At 32.2% G+C, this 22,416-nt stretch overlaps 2 protein-coding genes and 2 long non-coding RNA genes across 5 annotated transcripts; 1 reads left to right on the top strand and 3 right to left on the bottom strand.

Moving 5' to 3' along the window:
- The first annotated feature begins 335 nt into the window (after positions 1-335).
- On the top strand, positions 336-2,583 carry LOC132642320 (uncharacterized). 2 transcript variants are annotated; one of them, XM_060359553.1, is made up of 5 exons: positions 336-687; positions 779-850; positions 1,116-1,195; positions 1,516-1,718; positions 2,243-2,583. In XM_060359553.1, exons 1-5 carry the CDS (start codon positions 506-508, stop codon positions 2,348-2,350), a joined length of 645 nt encoding a protein of 214 aa, XP_060215536.1. In that variant the 5' UTR covers positions 336-505; the 3' UTR covers positions 2,351-2,583. The 2 variants fall into 2 exon arrangements, with proteins under 2 accessions (XP_060215536.1, XP_060215537.1); XM_060359554.1 differs by lacking the exon at positions 1,116-1,195 and having other exon boundaries at positions 632-687.
- Positions 2,584-3,655: 1,072 nt separating this feature from the next.
- LOC132640540 (uncharacterized) lies at positions 3,656-6,401 on the bottom strand. The gene is made up of 2 exons (XR_009582273.1): positions 5,623-6,401; positions 3,656-4,047 (listed from the first exon to the last, which is right to left on the bottom strand). It is a non-coding gene; the product is annotated as an uncharacterized LOC132640540 (long non-coding RNA).
- Positions 6,402-14,835: 8,434 nt separating this feature from the next.
- On the bottom strand, positions 14,836-18,517 carry LOC132642319 (uncharacterized). Its single transcript, XR_009583104.1, has 3 exons — positions 18,448-18,517; positions 17,626-17,700; positions 14,836-16,810 (listed from the first exon to the last, which is right to left on the bottom strand). It is a non-coding gene; the product is annotated as an uncharacterized LOC132642319 (long non-coding RNA).
- A 737-nt stretch (positions 18,518-19,254) lies between these two features.
- LOC132639224 (uncharacterized) lies at positions 19,255-20,698 on the bottom strand. The gene is made up of 2 exons (XM_060355692.1): positions 20,690-20,698; positions 19,255-19,695 (listed from the first exon to the last, which is right to left on the bottom strand). The coding sequence occupies exons 1-2, from the start codon at positions 20,696-20,698 to the stop codon at positions 19,255-19,257; spliced, it is 450 nt and encodes a 149-aa protein (XP_060211675.1).
- Positions 20,699-22,416: the final 1,718 nt, after the last annotated feature.

Here is a 22,416-nt window from a genome sequence, read left to right as displayed (position 1 = left end):
TTAATCATTAAATATTCAGACACTAATTTGGCTATCTCAGATTTATAACTTGTAAGTCCAAATACTCATTTAAATGAAAAATGCTTGAACACGAAACCTCTAATTAAGATTAAAAAAATCTCATTCATCCCATTATCTTCACTTGTTTCTTCTTATAATACCGAAACTCTTTGATATAAATTGCATTAAATGTTGATATGATCCCACTACACAATATGGTGTCCAAAAAATCTTACAAGCGTTGTACAGACTTTAATTTTTAATTTCTGTACTACATCTTGGAATCTAAATTTTAATAACTTTCTCATGCACAACTCTTTCATTCGACATGATTATTTAATACTGATGATGAAAACATGGCCTGTTTAATAATTACTCATCACATATAATCACAATGCACTATATTAAAACCAAGGGTCTCCATAAATACTTCTCTTTCTTCTTCTTGTAAGTCCATCAAGAAAGAAAATTTTCATTTTGATCTAAGTTTTAGAATCAGTCCAAAATGTCCACCAAAATAACTTACTCAGACCTATTTTACAATCTTTCTTACAATCGAAGTCTATCCCTAAAATCCCATTCTCAATATTCAAGGCATTTGCAAATTGGAAAATCCCATTTACATACAAAAAACTTCAATAAGCCTCTCAATTTCGTCAATTTCAATGCCAAAGATGGAATATTCATGTAAGTTTTAATTTTCTTCATTCTTTTTTTGTTTTAAAAATTTTCATAATTTGTAGTAACTAATTATGTATACATATTGTTTTCCTTATAGTATTAGGTGCAACGCAGCCAACAGTACTGGATCACAAGCTCCTCCACCTGGCAAATCTCCATTCTTTGGATGGTAGATTTATTTCTCCTTCTTATTTTTCAAGAAACCTAACATGATTGGATCAAATCCAAAGAAAATGTTTATTGATTGCCGTGTTGCTCGGACTCTCTAATTATGTTATCGTACCCGTACTGGATCTTTCAAAAGAAAAAAATACTATTTTGGAGGATCCAACACATACTCTGTGATATTTTATAGATCAAGTCCGAGTAACATAGAAGATGACTATTTTCTGAGGAATCAATTTTGAAGTCTTTTTTTAAAAAAACATATGCAGGAAATGGTTGTTGGGATTTCTTTTACCTATATTACTACCTTCATTCCGGAACAAAGTCAACCCTTTACAACTACTCAAAAGTAGGTAAAATTTATTTTTTCCGTTTCAATTTGTCTGACATAGTTTGACTTAGTACGAAATTAAAAAAAGTAAGAACTTTTTTTTTTTTTGAAAATTCTGATATTAAATATGCAATATATAATTATTGTGTGAATGTACGACTTTCGAAATTAGTGGTCTTAAACATGTCATGACATTGTGTGCCTATAAAAACTTCTCATTAAAAGAAAAATATTGAAATATATGTTCTTTTTAAAACAGACTAATAAGTAACAAACCTTCTCTTTGAAGTATGATGAGAATTTCTCCTATATTTCGTGGACTTTTTTTTTTCCCAAAGGTAATGTGGATAAAGCAGTAGAAACAGTGGAGACTATGACTGAGATAGTGGAAGAGGTAGCTGAGGAAGTAGAAAAGATTGCTGAAGATGTTGAAAAGAAACTTCCTGGTGATTCAAAGCTTAAAGAAAGTCTTGATTCAATAGAAAATCTAGCTGAAGGGGCTATCAAGTATGCCAAACAAGCTGAAGATCTCATTCACAAGGTCAGTATCCTTTTTTCCCTTTAGAATTTTTGCATTGAGACGGACTTAAATGGAGCGATCTGGATATTGAGAGCTCATTTTATTATGACCGAAAAATTAGTTTGACGCCAATCCTTAGGATCAGTCGCAACTTTCGAAATTCAAGGATATATAATGGGTTCGCCCCCTATTCTTTTCCAGTTAAACACCAGGCTAGTTCACATAGCAGGGTGCTCGAATCGATATCTTAAGTCACAAGTCCCTCAACCTGTCACTTAAACAAAGCCCTGGGAAAATTTAAATAATGAAAATTCAGGTAGCTGAGATCTATTTGAAATTGAGACATAATAATTAATTGTTATATAGTTGTCTTCAATGTCCATTATCAATTTCAAAGATTAACAATTAATATTAAACTCAAGATTTATAATAAACAATAATCGGTAATCTGGTAAAACTGATTAAATTGTTGTTACAGTTTAAATAGCACTGATATATAAATTAATTTTACAGCGTAAATATAATATTTTTTGTCATATTTGCAGATTGAGGATGTAGAGAAGGAGATGGAGGACACATCAATGCAAACTAACACTACAAATCAGGTTGAAAGGGTCAACCAAGGGTTAAGCGCCAACAAGAATAAAAGTTAGCCTTCGAAAAAGTAGTCATTATGTACTCCATATTATTACCTATACCATCAAAAGTAGTCATTATTTAAATTTTATCTGTGTATTTTTCATACTCTCGTCATTATTATTTTCTTTGGGGCTGGTTAGGATCCGTATTAAACATTGATTGTAGTTCAATTATTTGCATCATATATGTTTATGCAATGTATCAACATAGACTCAATAATGGATATATTACTTGATTGCTTTCTAAACATTGATCAGAGTATATATTGATTATATCGAATGTATGTCCCACGTATTTTGTTAAATGATATGTCTCTCACTTTCCCTAATTAACAGCCAATGTTCACTAACAAAGGAATTAGTTATAACACTAAAGATCAATTATATTTAATTTGTCGAAGTTAAGAGGTTATAAACGGATACTCTCTTGTACAGTCCTTTTTTTTAAAGATATATATCACCGAAGTTATAGTAGGATAGATATGATTCCTCCATCTTTAATCAGACGTCTCGGGTTCAAACTCTAAGAAGGAAGAACTTCTTGGCAGGGAGCCTTTTCTCCCACAATAAACCTACTCGATGTGCATTCATAATAGTCGGATCAGAAAGTTTCAGATACCAACTGGTTAAAAAAAATGATTGGTTGAAGGATCAGTTGGCATTAGTGTCTCGGATGTTGATGTCATTGATGTTATTCCCTATTTTAACCTAAGTCAAAATAGTTTATAACATTCCGATAATTCCGGGGTTATTTAAAGTTGGGAGTCGCCACCTAATTATTTATGGTGAATTAGGGCACCTAAGGTTAATTAAAGTAATTATCTAAAGTTGATATTGTTTTAAAATCTACGAAACCAAGTGATTCTAGGTACGGGTTCAACTAACTTAGAGAGAAGGTATTAGGCATCCTCTAAATTCCATTAATAATGGTTAACCGACCGGACTCAAATTTAATTAGGCTAAGAATGTGATGTAATATTTTATAGTATTTTAAGAAAATATCTTTATAAGAATGGTTAAAGTTGTAGATAGACATATAGTAATACTATTTAAAATAGGACTTGTAGAAAAATAATATTTGGTATAAAATAGCTTAGTTTTAAATAAACTGAGAAAGTGCGAAATGTATAACGTTTTGTAAATATTTGAAGAAAATAAGTTATACTGACTAACGAATTTAAAAGAATTGTTGTAAGATTAATATTGGCAAAGTTTAAAGTTTTACAGAATTAAAATATGACGAAATCATCGGAAATCAGAGTGAGAAAAAAAAAATGATTCAAGTCTTCATTATTTAAAATATTTTGAAATCAACATGACTTGTTTGAAAGGTATAGTTATTATTTAGCCCTTGGCGTCTTTTGAGAAATCAATTCATGTAGCCCAAAAATGTTGTAGATACTAACATTTGAATTCATTCTAAGTTTTAAACGATCCTACTTTATCTTCCAAAAAAATCCTAAAATTCCTACAAACCACACTAGGACTCATCTAAGCTAAGATAAACAATAACAAGACAAAACGTTAGACAATCCATACAAGTCAAACACACAAAAAGAATAGAGTAGAGGAAGTGGGCTGTTGCAATAGGCTCTTTGCTATATGGGTTTGGCCCAAGAATCTTTCTTTATACGCTGCGGGTTGAGGACGACTCGAGAAGGAAATTTCGTTGGGCTTTGGCCCAACACCGAATGCGAGAGATGAAGAATCCCCTGGACTCGTATGAGAGATAATCATGCAAAAGAAAAAAATGAAGGAAAAATGATTAGTACACAATCCACGAATAGGGTTAAACATATATAATTAAATTCAAAACAGGTCAATAGATTTCAACTAAAACAGGGACTGCCTATGGCTAATATATTAATGTCTTCTAAACAAGCAACAAGAAAAGAAATTAAGCAAGTATGGCAGATGTAGCATAAAGCAGGCACGTAGAATTTTAAACACTTGTAGCGAAAAATGGAAAGGAAATTGTATTCGGTCCAAAATAGAAGCTAACCGAACTGATGATAGGTAAAACAAAAGATAAAATGGGCAGTAGACAGCCACCACTGGCGTAATTCCAAAAATTCGCAAGTTGCATTTTTACTGGTAAACATAAGCATGCAATCAATGGTGATTTCTACTTTTATTCTGCCAAATGTTATGTTACATTCCCCTGCTTTCCTTTTTAACAGCACACGAGCAGTTGAATGGGAGAAGAGATTGAATGGAACTCCATATCTTGGACAAAAGGATCTTTAACTGATCATAAGCAAATGTGCTTGGACTCGACAGAAACAAGTTACCTCTTGACTTAAAGGAAACGTTTATACTTTAAACAAAAGCCAATATGTATGGATCTTTCACCCGAATTTACTAAAGTGTGTTTATTGTTTAAATCTTATCTAGATAGAGTTTACCAGATCAGAACAGAAACTTTCAGAACACAGAATGTGAAAGATTTTTGCTATTTTTACAAAAAAATGCCTTCAGACCAAATGAAAAAGCTTCTAAATTATAATAAAGGACTATAGAGACATATTGATATTGCAAACATCCTCAATTCTACGTTAAGTTTAAGTTATGAGCGACAAAAAAGCTCCCCATACAAAGATTACTTGTTCACAGTTGAAATTAGCCCAGCTGAGGTTCGAGCAAACACTTGAGTTATACGAATTATGTATGTCAATTAACTCCACTAATCAGACACAACTTAAACATGCTGGTTGAGATTCAACTCAGAAACAAAATTTAGTAAGCCTCCTGATTCCCCAAAATACATACATTTACCCATATAGCGTAAGGTTTGGACAGTCAAGATTCAACAGGGCAGTCTTATAGTGAAGTTAATAGGTGTCCAGACAAGTTATCTATGGTTCGCCATATGCAACATGAATCATACTTCAAGATAGATGAATACAGGAAAAACAGACCCGAATCAGACCCAATCACACGAGTCGCTAAATAAACTTGACCAAGACTACGTCGGAAATAGACTCATGAGCCTGATCATTTTACAAACCAAATAACTAAGCAGTAATGGAGTCATAGCCGGACCATACTCATATTAGTGACTGAATGGATATCTAATTGAACATTAATCCGAAATAGCAACTATAATGACTGAGCTGAATTACAACAGTAAACCAAACATCCGAACCAAACATGAATCACAAACGCAGCTAGCACATTCGATAAACAAGAACTAAAGAACTGCTGAACATGAATGTGGGAACAAACGTTTACATAGACAGTAGAAAACACTTAAATAACTACTAAAAACACTACGGACAAAGAATTACCTTGTCCGAGCGCAGCGAACGGGGTGCGGGAGTCACGAATCTAAATCCTCTCCTCAGAAACGAATTCGACACTAGAGTTGGGTAAGACGAATAATCTTTGTCGCGGCTAAAGTTCACCGGAAAAGAAACAAATCTGGAAAACAGTTCGGTATCTCCGAAAAACGCTCAGTAAAACCAAAAGAAAGGGTCCTCGACCAGATTAAAAAGGAAAGACTTTGTAACCAAAAAATACTCGGGTATTCTAATCTCTGTTTTTGATGAATTGAACTGGATACTTAAAAAAACAAAGAGTAGGGATTCGTCCCTTTTCTTCGGCTGAGAACTCAAACAATATTTATAGGTGCCAATCAAACCTAGGGTTTCGATTTGGGCGGGATAATGACATTGATTCAAAGTTGAGTCAAATGGACCGTTCAAATCTGAACGTTGAAATGTTTTTTGAGCAGATGGTCACATAAGAATACAAAAGGCTTGCACGAAATGGGGGTAAACAAATCTGTGAGGGTGAAAGGGAGACTGAGCTTTTCTGAAAATGGAGGGGAAAGAGGGGACCAGAGGCGCGCCTGAAATTATTCGAAAAAATGGAACAACAAAAGCTTCCTTTTCGACTCAAGATTTGGCCCGCTCCTGAAAAAGGAAATGGGGAAGGGATAGAGATGAAGAAGACGACAGGATTGAGGCGTGAAGAGAGGAAGTATTGCACGAAGTGGGGGGTAACAAAACCTGCCATTGTTGTCAAGAAAAGGTTCTTTGCTGAAGTGGGAAAGAGGGGAAAGAGATGAGCCGCGGCTGCTCTTTGTTTTGATTAGGTTTTAGGTAATGAGAAGGGAAAAGATATGGGCCGGTCGGGTTAGACATATTGGGCCGGATCGGAAGGGATAATGGGTTGATCTGTTTTGAGAACAATGGGCTGGTAAATTAATGGGTAGTGGACTGATTTGGGCTCAAATGTTGGTCCGAAAATATGTGTTCTTCCTCTTTATTTTAATTATTTTTTTTGGGCTTCTAATTTAACAACTAGTACAATATATATTATGTGAAGATAATTAATAACTAGTATGTAGAAAGTAAAGGATTTAATAAAGTAAAATTAATTTAACGAATACAAATCCTAAAATGAAACGATGACGAACCATTTGAAAGTTTGTGATAAAGTAATAATAGTAATGTTGATAGTAGAATAGTCAAGATGAAAGTAACGATAGCAATAGTAGTAGAAGTAGTAGTGAAAAAAAAATACTTAGCTCGTTAATAAATTTAGAAGCCCAAGAAAATAAATTAGAATAAAGGAGGGACAAAATTGGATGTCACCAATTGACATTCTAGGTTGATCTTGATCATCATATTAGACAGTACTTATGCGAGATTATCAAAACTTAAAGGAGTTATTTTGAGAAAACTTATGAGCTAAATGACTCAATTAAGAAATGACGGAGGAAACTTGTTATTCTTGAGACTCAAAAATCGTTTGAGTATTCCTTTTAAATGAAAATGCATTTTATTTTTTTATGTTTTGGTTTCCCACCTGGTGTTCCGTGCCCATATTATGGCCTCGAATAATCTGGAATTGCGTCGCGCAAGGCCCATTTAAGAGAGAAACGCTCGCGATTTTTTTCATACTTAGAGCTCAAATCCGAGAACTCTGATTAAGAGTGAAGGGATCCTATTCATCTTACCACAATACTTTCATAATGAAAATGTATTTATTATGTAGTGTCACCTTCTCTTTAATAAATAAAAGTTATCTTGCTTCAACTAATGAACTAATACATATTAATGGGGAAAGAGAAGAGGAACCGTGAATCATGTTCTGTAGCTGTTTGAGTCAAAAAAGAAAACAATAAATCAACATAAAAACAAAAAATTGCTTCTTCAATTTTAGAATGTCTTGGAAATACCAATATAATTTCAAGCTTCTAAAATTTGGATGCGTTGTCAGACGTACAATAAAGAAGGAACATTTCGTCTATCTCCAATTTTTTAAAATCATTTCATGCTCAAAATTTATTAGCTTAGACTAATTTAGATTTGCGACACGTAAACCGTAAAGCCATTTAAGAGAACATTAATACTTCTTACCAATTTCTTTTTACGTTCAAAGATCGAATCCGAATTATTTGATTTTTAAATTGAGAAAATCTTAGTCATCCCATTACATTCCTTGATGGTGGTCTATCTTCACTTGTTTTTTCTAATAGGAAAACTCTTTGAAATAAATTGCATTTCATTTGATGATCTAACGGCACACAATATGACGTCCAAAAAATTATTGAAGTTCTACAGGTTTTAATTTTTAATTCCTGTACTACACCTTGGAATCTAAATTTTAGTTATTTCCTCATGCACCGCACTTTCATTTGATTTGATTTTAATACTGACGAAGAAAACATGGCCTGTTTATAATCACTCATCACACATGATTACAATCCACTAAATCAAATTCAAGTTCTCCATATATACTTCTTCTTGTAAGTCCATCAACAGAAGAAAATTGTCATTGATCTAAATTTTAAAATCAGACCAAATGTCAGCCAAAATTACATATTCAGATCCATTTTACAATCTTTCTAATCAATTTCTTTCCCAAAAATCCCACTCTCCATATTCAAGGCATTTGCAAATTGGAAAAGCCAATGTTCATTTAAAGAAGATCAATAAGCCTCTCAATTTCATCAATTTCAATTCCAAAATTGGAATATTCACGTAAGTTTAATTTTTTTCCTTTTTTCTGTTACAAATTTTCAAAATTTGTTAACTTATTATGTATACATGTTATTTTCCTTATAGTGTTAGGTGCAACTCAGCTAATAGTACTGGATCAGAAGCTCCACCTCCTGGCAAATCTCCATTCTTTGGATGGTAGATTTATCTTCTTCTTCTTCTTTTCTCAAGAAACCTAACATTATTGGATTAAGCACTAAAAAAATGTCTACTGAATGGTATGTTGTTCGGACTCGTAAAAAATATTATCACTCATGGGCCATGTCAGGTCCTCCAAAAAGCATTATTTTTTGAGAATTCAATCACGCATCCAACGATATTTTGAAGAGTAAAGTAACACAGCTAAATATTTTCCAGAGAATCAAGTTTGAAGTTTTTGCTATATATGCAGGAAATGGTTGTTGGGATTTCTTCTACCTGTATTACTACCTTCATTCAAGAACAAACTCAGCGCTTTACAACTGCTCAAAAGTAGGTAAAATTTACTTCGTCCGCTTCAATATGTTTGACATAGTTTGACTCGGTAGAAAAATAAAAGGAAAGGAAAAGTTTTTAAATTTTGATATTAAATATGTCATAATATTTGTGTGGTTGAAAGACTTTTGAAATTAGTGATCTTAAATATCTTATAACATTTGAATGATTATAAACTCTTCTCATTAAAAAAATATAAAAATGTGTCATTTTTTTTAAACAAACTAATAAGAAAATAGAGACCAACAAAGTCTGAATGGAGGGAGTAACTTTTCTATTTTTCTTTGAAGTATGATGCATCCCAATATACAATTGTCATATTAATTGTTTATTATAGGAAATTTTTATTTATTTGCTGGATTTTTTTTCCAAAGGTAATGTGGATAAAGCAGTAGCAACAGTGGAAACTATGACTGAAATAGTGGAAGAGGTAGCTGAGGAAATAGATAATATTGCTGAGGAGGTTGAAAAGAAACTTCCTGGGGATTCACAGCTTAAAAAAAATCTTGATTCAATTGAAAATTTAGCTGAAGGTGCTGTCAAATATGCCAACCAAGCTCAAGATATAATTCACAAGGTCAATATATAGGATTCTATTACTCCTTGCAACATTCTTGATTAGTCTCTATTCTTTCTATTGGATGTGCGAACAACGCCTCATATTGATAGTTAAAAAGATTTGAAAATTACATATAAGAAGTAAGGATAATCCTAATATAACAGTGTGAACCTTTTGGGAAAAACAATGAGAATTTGACCCAAATCGGACATTAACTCATCATGTTACGAGAATTTTTGAACTGATTTAGCTCAACATTTTCTTTTCCTAAAGAATTTTGTATCGATGGGCTTAAGTGAAGCGACATATGAATAGTGAAAATTTATATAGCTGAGACCTTTTGAAATTGAAGCATGGTAATAACGGTTATATATAGTAGTTGTCTTCAACATCGTCCATTATAAATTATGAATAAAAAAAAATTGTACATTAAACTCAAGATTTATAATAAGCATTAATTGATAACATGGTAAAACTAATAATTAGATTCTAATTACAGGTTAAATAACATTGATATATTAATTAATTTTATAATGTCAATGTAAATATAATCTTTCTTGGGAATATTTGCAGGTTAAGGATATAGAGAAAGAGGTGGAGGACACACTAATGCAAACTAACACTACAAATCAGGTTGAAATGGTCAGCCAAGAGTTGAGCTCCAACAAGAATAAAAGCTAGCCTCAGAAAAATTAGTCATTATATTATTATCTGCTCCATATCACTACTTATGCCATCAAAAGTAGTCATTATTTCCATTTTACCTCTGTATTTTTCATACTCAGTCATTTTTATTTTCCTTTAGGGCTTGTTATAAGCATTGAATTAAACATTAATTATAGTTTATTTAACGCATTAACTGTTGGAAAATATGAATAATAAACACAAGATTGGAGCCTTGAGAAAACGTACGAAATGCTTTCCAAAAAACGATATTTGCTCTCTCTCCTTTTGCAGAATTACTATGAGATTTATGTAAATAGTTTTAGTGGATATGACAAACTTATTAACCATGGGTCCATGGCTATGAGCTTTCTTGCTAGCTGTTATACAATAACAATAAGAATAGAAATGATTAATGAGAGAAACAATCTATTTTAATATCTTCTTTTTCCTTTGCCTTGGGAGGAAATTGTGTTGTATAGTTCTTGTTTTAATAGTATATTTTTTCCTCGACAGGCAAGAAAATTGCTAAATCCGATTATAAGTTGATAATATCTGATAAAATATCAAAATTCTTGGTAGAATTATTCAAAAGAAAAACTTTACTAACCATCAGATGTGAAGAATCATGTAGAAACACCTCAAAGGTAAATGTGATTTAGGAGCATTTAAATGGTCAAACACACATATACAAAAGTTGCGTAATTATGTAATGTACTCTTTTTTTTTCTTTTTTCTTTTATCTTTTTTGCTGAGAGGGATCAGGGATGCATTAAATTAAAGGCGGAAATTAGGGGTCATTATGTAATGTACTCTATCAGAGAGTGTACTACTATTCTAATTAGTTAGATCGTTTATTCTACTTATTATTATCTAAAGACATATGTGCAATGCGAAATATTAATGAATTCACATAGTTGTTGCACACTTTGTTAAGGAAAACCATAATACAATAAGTCAAGAACCATTAATAATTTTGACCTTCATGGTTATGTCCACAATCTACATACATTACGACTTTCATATTTATAATACGGAAAAGGCTCAAATATGCCATCGAACTATCAGAAAAGGCTCATTCATGCCACTCGTTAATAGTTGGGCTCAAAAATGCCACCGCCGTTACCATTTTTGGTCATATATGCCATTATCACTAACAGAACTTTACTACTACCAGATTTTGCCACGTGACATTATCTAAACCCTTCATTTTACGAGTGGCATATATGAGCCATTTTGTAGTTCAGTGGCATATTTGAGTCTTTTCCCAATTCCTATATAAACCTCAATCTTTTCTAATTTTATGTAACAAGCTTATAAGGACAAGTTTGTCCCTTATATTAATAATATTATTATTTAAATAGAAAAACTGTGTTCTATTATTTAATTGACCTAGTTTCTGGGCACGTGTGTTACACGTGTATACCTTGCTAATAAACATACTTTTATAGAATTATATAAATATAATGTAATCCTATTTTAAGGTATAAAAAAACTAATTATATGACAAAATTCTGTCCACATAAGTTGTTAGATGTCTTATTGCGATTTTTGACTTTGCCTGCCTCCAACTACTTAAGGTGTTCGGTTCTTCTTTCTTTTGTGATAAGCTTATTAAAAATAAATTAAATGACAAGGTTATGATAATAATCTCTTCATCTCTTCTAAATTTAGATTATTTAAACTTGATATGTAATTGTTAAGTATCGCCATAAGAATTTCTTGAATTTGATGTTACATTAAAGAGTATAATGATGGTTAGTAATAAAAGAATTTATACCTATTAATTAGTGTTACACAAATTTTACAGGTGTGTTCACTTGGAAGAGTAAAATGATTGTCCAATTTTACATGAATATTTTATTTATCAACTTCTTACTTGATAAGTTGTAAAACTTGAAGAACTTTCTTTCTATGATATAAGATTATTGCACTAATTTTATAGCCATTCAATTTAATTAAATAAGAGAGCATAATTTTTCTATTTAAATAATAATGTTATTAATATAAGGGACAAAATTTGTCCTTATAAGTTTGTTACATAAAATTAGAAAAGATTGAGGTTTATATAGGAATTGGGAAAAGGCTCAAATATGCCACTGAACTACAAAATGGCTCATATATGCCACTCGTAAAATGAAGGGTGTAGATAATGCCACGTGGCAAAATCTGGTAGTAGTAGAGCTCTGTTAGTGATAATGGCATATATGACCCAAAATGGTAACGGCGGTGGCATTTTTGAGTCCAACTATTAACGAGTGACATGAATGAGCCTTTTCTGATAGTTCGATGACATATTTGAGCCTTTTCCGTTTATACTATACAAGTCCTGCTCTTTATTCATAATGTATATTTAATAGTTAGCACATGTACATTAATTACATTTAAAATATACAAGTCCTGCTCTTTATTCTTAATGTATATTTAATAGTTAGCACATGTACATCAAATTAAATATTCCAATAAAGATCAATATTTTTGTATCATTGTGTGATGCACATGATTACAACAGGTAATATGTTGGCTTTTTGCATATTAACCTTTTTGTTAAATAAAAATAGATATGTCGTATCGTTCTAGATCGATTCACTACTAGTTTCCAGTTATGGCCACCGAAATTCTTTGATATTTGTCTCACATGGTGACATAATTGACAAAAAGAACATTTCTTCTTTTTGGTACATGACAAAAGAGAATATGAGAATATCTAAAGCAGACATGTCAAATGTAGGATTTCACGTTCCTCCACATGAGCAAACACCAAACCAAAATCAATTTTAGCCAACTATGTTCAAGGTTTGGCATGTATACATCGATAGTGTAAATAATTTTACGCCATCATGTTATTCTAAAGTAATTAATAGTAAAACTCATGATTGATGAAATAATAACTTGAAAAATACGACAAATAACCTTAGCAATTAGTTGTACCAATAATCAATACTAGTTCATTGCTATTATGTGGAGCATACGTTGCTTTTTATTTATAGTACAAATAGCCGACCGGATTCACTGTTTACTTTTTTAGCCGGTATACAGGGGCGGATCCATCCTATAGGTTGGGGGTGGCATGGCACCCTCTTGATAAATAAATTTTTTATATACTTATGTTGTAATCTGCTTAAATTAGGTTAAAGTCTTGATCCTGCCACCCCCAGTCGTAAATTAGACAAAGGTGTCGCGGCTGGTAGACAAGTTTGAATCTATCTTGAACATTTTCCGACTCCCGTTTTTCTTTGCGCTTTTTGCTTCCTTTGTACCATTTTCGGCCCTCCCAATTTTCTAGTTATCTTTTTATTATTTATATTGTCTTTCCTCTTTTCTATTATTTTATCTGTGATCTCTAGAGAGAACACACAAATAGAAACTTCAAAATCCCTTAAATTAAGCATTTCTCTTAACCTCAAATCTGTGAGTATTTAAATCGAAAAACTTGGGTCTCAATGGGAATTTTGGATTGAGATCAAAATTCAATTTTTTATTTATTTATAATTTCTTTTGTTTATTACTCTCTCTGTCCATGTTTACTAGTCTATATTTAACTTGGGACACTCTTAATAAGCAATAAATAAAATGAGAAATGAATTGTTTAAAATATGTATAAAATGATAAATTATGTTTTGGTTTTTTCAAACTATATAACTTACAAGTAAAAGTGGACATATATTTTTAGTATAATGGACAAATAAAAATGGATGGAGGGAGTGTATTATAAAAATTTATGCTATTCTATAATTGTTAAATTCAATCTAAATCACTTTACTACTTAAATTGTGATGGAAATTTCGTAAGTACTGCTTAAAAAAAACATGAAATTTATGATTTATTTTTGAGAACTTGTAGTTTATCTAATTCTACATTTACTTATTGGGAGTATTTACCTATTGAAGAGTTTTTCTATTATTTTTCTTAGTTTGATTGATATAATTCCCTTATTGAAGATGTTGTTTTTACTTGTGCAAATTCATTTTTTAATATACATAAGAGATGCAAGTCCCTTGGTGAAAATGTTGATTTTACTTCTGTTGTTAATGGGTGTTAATGAGTGTGATTCCTTATTTAAGATGCTAAATATGTTCGTTTTTTAATTTTTGAGATGTAATTTTCATATTTGTAAATAAATAAAAACCCTCTTAAGTTGACCCGAATAAACTAAAAAGATATGGACCCGGCCTAGATACACGTTCCTAACAAGATGTCTGTTGAAGAAAATTGTGACACCCGCTACTTTCAAATCCTAGATCCGCCTCTGCCGGTATATATGAATTATATTCTGATTATATACGGTTATACACATATTTTACGTGAAGTATAAATATATATTTGCCAACTATTTTAATTTTAAGCGATAGGTGGACGGTTATTTGGATTAATCCTTCTTTATTCATTTTCTCCCATTTTACCAATCAGACACGTGCTCATATTTGGATCGTACATGTAACTTTTCCCTTTTCAATTTGAAAAAATTACTTGCCATAGCTTCTTTTTAACCATATTTAATGAACATAACTACCATTTGTTTTTATTATTAATAATAACTTAAAACTTTTCAATATTACCAATTATAGCTACCATGGTAAAACAAAAAGGCAAAACATACACAATTACACCTAAAATCACGTTGCCCAATCCCTGTTCCCCCTTTTAACGGTACAATTAGATACTCACACATTAATTAGAATTCTCTCTCTTTAATTACTCAAAATTTTAGCCCTTTTGTTCTCTTCAGTTTTTTTCCATTACTTTCAACCTTCAATCACATTTCATCCATGATTCAACCACGATTTTGTGCCCTAAATTCTCGGGTGGTTGTGTATTTGTGTAAGTATTTTTATATATATTGTGTATTTTTCATTTTTTAATGTTACTGTTCTTATAATTTTAACTTAAATCAAAGTTTAATTTTCAGGTGTTAATCACTAAATCATTCTTCTAATGGCTGATCAAACCACACCTAATAGGAGAGTAACTAGAGGTATAACACATAGTGTTCAAAATTTAGATTTTCCGACCTTTGATTTGGGTATTTCTCAACAAAAAAATCAATGTTGATTCAGCTTCTGCTGAGAAAGAATATGCTGAGATTAGATCAAAGAAAATACATGATCCTAAGAGAAAAGCGAGTCTTCAACTATGTATTTCTGAGACTGAAAAAAGCTTCTGTTACAACATCAGAGAGGAGAAATACATCTGGAGTTGATTATGCTAAAAAGGGGAAGAATGTTGTTGTTGATGAAGATTTACCAACAGCAAAATTATCAGTGAAGAATCAAGTATTTTGTCAATTTTTTTTTATTTTTTGATTATGTATTTGAACGCATACATAATTTTTTATGAATGTATGTTTTGATTATTCTTTTTTTGATTTTCATGTTGAGCCGATTTATCATATTTTCAGTTTATATTTATGTTTTAAACACATACGTTAATCTATATGAATGTATGTGTTGATTTTTTTAGTTGTGAGACTTGTATGTTTTTGCGAGATAGATGTTGTATTTTTCAGTTTTTATTGTGTATTTGTGTATTTGTTGACATCCAGTATTTTCTCAGATATTTTTCATTATATGTATGTCTATTTTTCTGGAAATAAAACTTAGGTCTAAATATATATGTTTTGTTATTTATGTATTTTGGGTTGTTTTTTTAACTTGCTTCTTATGGGAACATTTTTTCTAAAGTATGTATGTTTATTTTTGTGTTGTATTTTTAAAATTTTAAGAACCAGTAATTTATTTATTTTTTTGTGTTTTTTTTAATATTCCGTCATATGTATTTTTTAGTGTACGATGTGTATTTGTTCTCATATTATTAATTATGTTTTCAGGGATCTAAATTCATGTTGAAACATCCTCCAACGGCTGGGAGTATGCCAGATAATATTGATGCACATATGCTGCGTATGAGATATGGCACTCTTTTGTCGAGATACGCCGAAGCCAAGTTGGCCAACAATGCTGAGACTGATAGTGAGGTTCCACCAAGACCAATTAGGACTGAGATAGATTACAACACTGTTGATGTTCATGATGTTTGAACAATTATGTTAGGATAAACGATATTTTTGTTCTTTTTTTTCTTTAGTAGCTAGTTTGTTGTTTTAGATGTATTAGATTGATGTTGGATTATAATTTTGTGAAATGAATGTGCAGTTTTTTTTTTTTTTAAGATTACTATTAATGTTGACAATTATTTAATTGTTGAACATACTATTCAGAAACAAGAAAATTTCATTGAATATCAAAAAGTGGCCTTCAAATATTGACATCATTAACATCTGTAAACTATGTATTTTACAAATACATAATGTTTTTTCAACTTAACAGCTAAAAATACATATCATTTTTTTTATATAAAAACCTAATGTTCTTGTAAGCCACATACTATATGGTTGTCTGTCACGACCCAATTCGCGAGTCGTGGTGGCACCTACACTATCACTCCGAGTAGGCGAACCACATTACTATTGACAGGTTAAATAAGCGGAAAATTTAATAAGAATAAGTTATCAAGTCTTAAATACTTATCATAACTAGAAATGTCACGACAATCCCAAAAAGTGGTCAAAGGGTACAAGAGCGCTAACATGGTACGGAATAGAAGTCTGAAAATACCCGAAGGCTACATATTGTCTGTCGAATACAAAAACAAAAATAAATAGAGGAGGTCCTTCAGGGGCCACAGACGACCAAGTAGCTCACCCTGAATGACTGAAAGATATCACCCTCGCGCATCAGCCACGGGGTGTAGAACTGGAACCTGGATCGTACTCTACACTCAACAAAAGTGCAGCAAGAGTAGTATCAGTACAACACTTGTACCGGTAAGCATCATAGGCCGACAATGATTAGATAACGCATGAAGAAGTTGAAACCAACAAGTAGCACATAGAGCAGACAAGTATGGTCACGTATCATATACAAGTAAAGTGTAAAGGAATCATGAAATCAACCAAGACAGATATAATTCACTACGTGATCAGTCAAATATATGAGTGGATGAATGCAATGCAATGCAATAGTCACCTCTCTCACTCCACTCTCGTACACACATGCTAAGGGCAGTGCCTCAAAGCCATGACCCATGGGGGACCCGCGAAGTCCATGTACCACTCGTGCTCTCCGGCAGAAACCTCGGAGGCTATTAATCACTCTCAATCTCCGGCAAAGACCTCGGAGTCTCTCTGTCACTCTCCATCTCCGGCAAAGACCTCGGAGTCTCTCAATCACTCCCCTCACCAATCATCACAACAATAATATGGAAAGCATGCCATGTATGATATCAGTCTCAACAATATCACCAATATAGATCAACAAGTACAAGTCATATTACTGTCCACTGTTAAATTATCAACATTACCATTCTTTTTCATGTGATGAGTGAACTAGTACGTGACGAAAATACAAACAACTGATAATCACAAAAATAACACATTTGGCGACAAGCCCACATAACAGCTGACAAATCAACCTAATTGGAATTCACCTCCACTTCATGCCCGAAGGCCTATCATGCTATCCCCGTCACTTTCTACAACTACATACGATTCTCTAATCAGAGTCTAACTAAAGTAGACCGTAACCTACCTCGATGCCGAGCGAGTGTCACGAACAATTAAACCAATGTCTTCCCTTCGCGTAGAGCCTCTGAACAATCAAAATCTATACAGTATGCGATCTACGTTAGAATACGAATCTAAGGACGCCCATATTGCTATATTTATATTCGAAACCCAAAAACGCACCCCAAAAAGTGGCCTTGGGCCCATAAGGGCAAGATTGGAATTTTATTGAAAAATAATTTCACCCATTATCTAAGGATCATATATTTTAAAATTGGTCAATTTCATCCATAAATAGACTATCAAATCATTAATTCCCCTTTCTTAGGACTAGGACTCGAAACCTTTAATTACTCCAATATCTTAACTTCGGACAAAAATTTAACTTTTCACAATTTAAATACCATGATTATGAAGGTATTCATATTATTCACTACCAAAATATTCAATTACATATACCCTATGTATTAGAATTAAAGTGCAATCATGATAACGTGTGAAAAAGAAATTCTGATCACTGTAGCCTAAGTTACATAACTGCAACTTAGCAAATTTGTAGAAACCCTTTAATCATTACTCCTATCATCATTACTTCAACTGTATGAACCCACTACTATCATTAATCCTTATCAATTGTTACTATCCAAAGCATTTCCAAAAGGACCAATAAAGCATTTACATGGTTGGAAGAAAATAAAATAACAATAAAGAACGTGACCATTGTTTGCGGATGTTGATTTTCTTTAATCTACTCCATTCGGACTTTACATTTAATAATGAGTTCTAGCAAATCCTTATCTAGCGAGAATACAAGAACCAATAATATATAGACTAAGTATACTTTTACCTTAAGCTTAAATTGAAGAGTGCTTCACTGTCGGCGCATCCAAAGCCCCAGTCACTCCCTTCGAATAAATGTTATTTCCCTAGAGCCAAGAACTCTTTTACCCTAATATATCTCGTATCCTCATATGTGGGCTAGGAATAAATGGGCTTGGCCCAGTTTTCTCTTATAAAATTATTCAGATTACTTAATCACCCAACTAACCTGTAAAAGTATAAATTAGGCTTACCAACCACTTATTTAATTCTCCAACTCATACCTTATATGTGTACAAATAATATTTTTATAAATAAAATACTCACACACATTACATAGACAAATTCTAAAATTTACTGGTCAATTGTGTAACCATCCCACCTATCCTTGCAAGTCAAGAATACCATTTTAAAACTACGAAAAGGGTATTTTAACGGAAAAGAGTTCAAAAGTGCTAAACGACCAAACGGGTCGTTACATTGTCGTATGTTTGAATGAACAGAAAAACAATCTTCAAGTATTCACATTAAGTTTCTTGAACAGACATACACAGTTATTTACTCAAGTATGTTATAATATCAAATTTAATCTCAATGTCTGTTTAACCTCTATTCATGAATTATTGATGATTTTAATACTGTAAACTAGATGTATTTGTACATATGTTGACAGTAATCAATGAATTTTATGACAAACATTTATACAAAACAAGAATTATAGAAATACAGATAATAAGTGTCAATAGAAATTATTGACACATTTGTCCTTATTCTAAAAAACCCGGAGTATTTCCCTAAGTAAGGGTACGATTATAAAAACATAATTGAAACCAAATCATTTCCTCCTAGGCTCAAAATCGCACGAACGCCTGTTGTGTTCAAGTTGTCCATAAGTACTGCAAGCATGTCTCTTTTTTCCAGCCATTAATTCGTGTAAAGGTTTGTCACGCCTCTTCTTTGGCCTACCAGGTGGTCTTTTGTATCTCAGCGGCAACACCACTTCATCCAAGATGTCTTTTGGAATTTTCCATTCACGCTCGTCTGGTAGAGGATCCACAGCAATATCGTATGACTTTACAACTGTCTCCGGCTTGAACAAATCAGAGCAATAATCATCAACAACCAAATGTTTCTGTTTTATAACAGCCCATGCGTGCGGACATGGGATTTCGTCTAATTGAAACATACGACAACTGCATGTTTTGTTACTCAGATTAATAATGAAACGCCTTTGTCCATCATGTACCGTGTACACAAATTCTGTTGATGGTTCAATCTGTCAAACAAAAAAAAAACATTGTGTATTTGAATTTCTTTCAATATAAACTGTTTTAAGAACAAAAATACATTCAATAAAAAAACAGATTTCATTATGTAAAATCAGTCTTCAGATTAAAAAAAACTAAAATGTGGTTTTTTCAATCTGTCAAAAAAAAAAAAACTCCATGTATTTGAAGGTTTTTCAATATAAACTGTTTTAAGATCAAAAATACATTCAATAAAAAAAAAAGAGTTCCTTATTAAAAAACAACATTTATAATAAAAAATCAGATTCTACCAGGTTTAACATACATCACACGTAAATATTGACAAATACAACATACATCATACTGTTAAATTGAAAAATACACATCTGAAAAAAGTTAGTATTAACATTACAAATACAACATACACTCAATTATGTTATTGTATCTGTAAATGCGTATAATTTTGACAGGTAACATATAAACCAAAAATACAATATCAAATTATTCAATTTACTTCAACAACTTAAACCATTAAGAACATTAAATATGTCAATCAAAATTTCAAAAAACTGAATTTATTTTGCAGTTTGCATAAAATATACTCGGTAGTATTTGACAAATACATAACAGAAATACTAGATGAAATTTATACCTGTAATGTTAGAGAGATTTATAATTAATGTTTTTGTTTGAAATTATACCAATTTAAGAACATATTCACCTTAAGATAAGTATTTTTCAAATAATTTTTTCATCAATTTCAAAACTAGTGATTTTGATTGTAAATTTGAAAACAGATAAACAGTACTTGATGATTGACATACACCTATTCAAATTCACTATAATATATTTGATTGATCAACCTGAAACGATGATCTATAGCTTTTTAATTTTCGTAAAAAAACAAATTTCAACAGATTGTTGAAAATACATGAATCTTACGGTAAAAAAATCTAAACAGTAGATTGACGTAACTTTATGAACAAAATTTTTGATATAACAAATATGTATTGATTGAATTACCTCAAACATTGATCTTCTTGGTGATCTTTTTTTTTTTTTTTTTGAAAAAAACAGAGTAATTGAAGGTTCAGTAGATTTTGAAATTTGAATTTGGTTACGTTTGATTTTGAATATTTGATTGATGAAGGAAATTTTTTTTGTGCTGATTTAGTGGAACTAAAATTTGAATTTACCAAATATAGGATTAATTACAGCTTTAATGGTACACGGTTGATTAGGCATAATTTTAGGCGTCTGTTTTTTTTACTGTTTGACTGTGTATTTGTGAGTTAAATATACACTCGAAAACATACACTTAAAGCTGGAAAGGTAGCTACGTTTGGTAAATAAAAAAAGGATAGTTATAATTGGAAGGAAAGTTCTAATATGTAGCTATTTTGTTAATTTTACCTTTCAATTTTAGATAACTATGGTAATGGGCTATTCGGCCATCTGGTTTGTTGAAATTGGCCCAACTCTCCTATTCTTACCAGATTTAGCCCAAAATTGATATGTATTTTGACAAAAAATATTTTAGTCCTGGGGTGTGTTCAGTATGGAGGAAAACATTTTCCGGAAAACGTTTTTCAATTTTTTCTCATGTTCCTTTGGTCAAAAATTTTGGAAAACATTTTCTTTAGAAAAAAAATTTCCTCAAAAATGGAGAAAATGACTTCCCAAATAAAATTAGGGAAAACAAGTCCACAAGTGCATTCCACTAACCACCGAACCCACCCCTAACCACCAAACCTCAACCACTCCCACCATCCCACCCCACCCCCATCCCCACCTACCAAACTCCAACCACTTCCGCAACCATGCACCACCCCACCCCCAACCCATGCACCATTCCTCCCACGCCGCACCCTACCCCCACCCCGCACTCCACCCCCACCACCCCATTTTTTTTTAAATTTTTTCTTTTGGGTTTCTACACCACCATCTCCCTACCCGTCCCCCCCTACTCAACCCCGCCCCCCCTCAACCACTCCCTTTTTTTTTATTTTTTCACCCCACCCACCCTCACGACCACCACCCCCTCCCGACACCCCCTCCAAAAAAAAAATTTAAGTTTTGAAAAAATTTCTTTTTTGATTCTCTACACTCACCCCCGCACGCACCCCCTACCCCCTCCCGAATTTTCTACTTCCTATTTATTTTTACCTTTATTAAAAAATTATAAAAATTAAATTTTTGCGTGGTTATTGGAGGGGGTGGTGGGGTCATGGAGGTGGGTGGTGTAAAAATCCAAAAAAAGTAACTTTTAAAACTTTTTTAAAGAAATTATTTTTTGGTGAGAGGAGAGGGGGGGGGGGGGGGTTGTGGTGGTGTAGAAAACCAAGAAAAGAAAATTAAAAAATTTTAAAAAAAATCAAAGGTGTTGGGGGGGGGGGGGGGGGGGAGAGTTTGGTGTGGTATGGGTCCATACGGGGTGGGGAGGTGGAGGATGTGGTTGTTTAGAAAATCTAGAAAAAAATTAAAAACTTCAAAAAAGCAACAAAAATAAAAATAAAAAATGGGGGTGGGGATAGGGGGGTTAGTGTGGTATGGGGTGGAGTTGTGGGGCTTGGTTGAGTATTTTTCTGAAAATGTTTTCTATCAACCAAACGAACACGAAAAAATAAGTAATAAATTCACTTATTTTTCGCTATCCAAACAAACATGAGAAAATAAGTAGAAATTCAGTTATTTTTCAAGAACACATTTTCCAGAAAATCATTTTCCTCCATACCAAACACATCCCTGGT

Source organism: Lycium barbarum, chromosome 5, assembly GCF_019175385.1.
Source record: "Lycium barbarum isolate Lr01 chromosome 5, ASM1917538v2, whole genome shotgun sequence".
NCBI lineage: Eukaryota > Viridiplantae > Streptophyta > Magnoliopsida > Solanales > Solanaceae > Lycium > Lycium barbarum.
This window is presented reverse-complemented; position numbering and strand designations above follow the sequence as displayed.